The 2,603-nt window shown below is 31.5% G+C and overlaps 1 protein-coding gene across 1 annotated transcript; it reads left to right on the forward strand.

Moving 5' to 3' along the window:
* On the forward strand, positions 1 to 2,603 carry LOC114398915 (probable low-specificity L-threonine aldolase 1). The gene is made up of 5 exons (XM_028361008.1): positions 1 to 195; positions 1,104 to 1,196; positions 1,439 to 1,539; positions 1,978 to 2,044; positions 2,353 to 2,603. The coding sequence occupies exons 1-5, from the start codon at positions 1 to 3 to the stop codon at positions 2,389 to 2,391; spliced, it is 495 nt and encodes a 164-aa protein (XP_028216809.1). The 3' UTR covers positions 2,392 to 2,603.

Here is a 2,603-nt window from a genome sequence, read left to right on the forward strand (position 1 = left end):
ATGGTAGAACTGGAAGAGATACCGTCCCTGTCCCACCTCTTTGATCGTGACTCCCTTCTTAGGCCTCCAAATCGTTGCCATGTGATCCTTCATAACGTTGAAGCCCCACAAGGCACCAGTCAGAGCCTTCGCAGCTGCTTTCTCCTTCCTCCACGTCAATTACCAAGCCCTCATCCTCCTCGATCTTCAGTCAATGTCAATTGTTGCAGCTCCTTATCCATCGTGTTTGTTTCATAACATTCAAGATTCGTAGCATTGAACCAGGCGAAACCCTAAAGGCGTAGGGAGAAAAGCATAGCTCTTATTATGCCTTTTTGTTTATCCTTTGTGCTATCACTTACAAAACTACAAACAGCGCTTGAGAGAATAGTTTGGTGTTTCAGGCACTAGGTGTCCTCGTGGATAGGCTTGCTCAAGCAGCTGATTCAGTATCGGTGTGTTTATTCTCTTTTCTCTTTTTCTTGTTTTTTTTTTTTATGATATTCATGGAAAGGCTCTTCTGAAGTAAGTATTTCTAAAGTGAGTAATAAGATTGTATCTATGCTTAAATTATAATTATAGTGGATTAAGATCATAATATCCTTTAGATCAAATTAATTAAAGACGCATATATTTTCATCACTTTAGAAACAATTTCATTTTAGAGGAACATTTTTCAAGATTTAGAAAGCATTTGATTTTTTTATCTTAAGGTAAAGTTATTAGATTTTGGAATTTCAAATATAAAAAAAAAGGAGAAAGAAAAACTCCTATAAAATTAATTTATGCAAAAACTTTTTTTTATGTTTCTTTATATAAAAAAATACCTTTGTTTTTAATAATTTTTTAAAATCATGTTTAACTCGATCAATTTCTTTCTTTAAAAAGAAGAGAAACGACATTAATTAGTATGATCCCATGACTTTGGCAGTTTTATCTATCTTATTCATAGATGTTCTAGAAATCTATTTTTATTATAAAATTCAAATCAAACCAAACTTTCTTACCTCTATACTTTTGGCTGGTAAATGTCATACAATTATTTTAACTGTCCTTATATTTTTGAAGAATTACAACTTTATATACATCCTTTCATTTTTTTTCTTCTAAATTTCACTTGCCAGCTGTTCTCATATATCTTTTTCCTTTTGTTTTTAGATGGATTAAATGAAATTAAAGGACTAAGAGTAGATATCTCTTCTGTGGAAACCAATATCGTGAGTATTTAGCAGAATCCATTAGCGCTAGTATAATTGCATTATTGTTGCTTCAATTACTTTGTTGATACTTCATATTCTATATTTCCATTTCTTGATTTCCATGTCACCGCTTAGTCTATGATGCTTAATATGTGTAATTGGGAGACCAGGCTATCCCTTATTAAGCAGAGTTTTTTTGTGTGTGGAAAGAAACAAGTATTAATTAATGACGACCATTTACAAATAATGTTTGATACTAGATATATGTTGAAATTGAAGAGGGCTCACGAACTACAGCAGCGAAGCTATGCAAGGACTTGGAAGACTATGGTATCCTTCTTATGCCAATGGACTCATCAAGGTCGATCTTATTTGCGCTCTAACTATTTTTTTTAATTAATCTGCAATTAATTAATTAATATAGACGGGAAATTAAAATTAATATACACATACTCCACATTCTCTTACAACTTACTTCTACTCTATTTTGTTTTATTTCTCTTTACCTTTCATATATCACATTTATTAATTTCTTTCTCTCTTTTTTGCTCTCTATTTCTGTCACTTATAGCATATATGGCCTTTGTAATACGATTATTATATATATAAAACAAGAGAGAAGAAAATAATAATTTTCTGTAAAACATTTTTGGTGGACAGGAGTTACATTTGCCCGTTGTTGTTGATAAGAAAATGTTGACAGTTTATCAAAATATATATGAAATGAGCATTGCAGTACTTTATATATGCTAATTATAGCGAGCGAAGAGGTTGATGACAACATTTACTTTTTGCACAGATTGAGAATTGTCTTCCACCACCAAATATCGGCAACTGACGTGCAGTACGCCTTGTCGTGCTTTCAGGTGATAAGTAGGAATCCATTATTATATATTATTAATTAACCTCACTCTTTTAATTTAGTACATCTTTGGATACTACTAACATAAGAAGGACTCAAAAATATTCTTATTTTTAAAGCGACAATTTTTCTTTTATTTTTATTATTTGTATTTTATGCTTTGAAACTCGTGAATATGCATTAGATTTTTATGTATAATGTGTTTAATTTGTTCATTAACTTTTATATGGCATACATTTTGCATTGCATGTAATTAGAAGATGAAAGTTGTTGAAACTCCTCTCTCTCTCTCTTTTTTTTTAATGTTTGTAGCAAGCTGTCAATGGAGTACGAAATGAAAATGGCAACTAGTGGACGAAATTGAAATTTGCAACCTGCTGGGCTGCCGCATATATAATTAATTATCAAATTCCATTCGATCATGTGAATAAACAGGAACCTTTAATTTGTAAAAAGGTTTGAACATGGCATATATGTATGAATATGATGTCAACGTGTAATCCAAAAATTTCTGAGCATGAGTCTGCTGTGGTAGAACAGTGAACAGTGAAGCCTTTACGGAA

The sequence above is a fragment of the Glycine soja genome, chromosome 19, assembly GCF_004193775.1.
Source record: "Glycine soja cultivar W05 chromosome 19, ASM419377v2, whole genome shotgun sequence".
NCBI lineage: Eukaryota > Viridiplantae > Streptophyta > Magnoliopsida > Fabales > Fabaceae > Glycine > Glycine soja.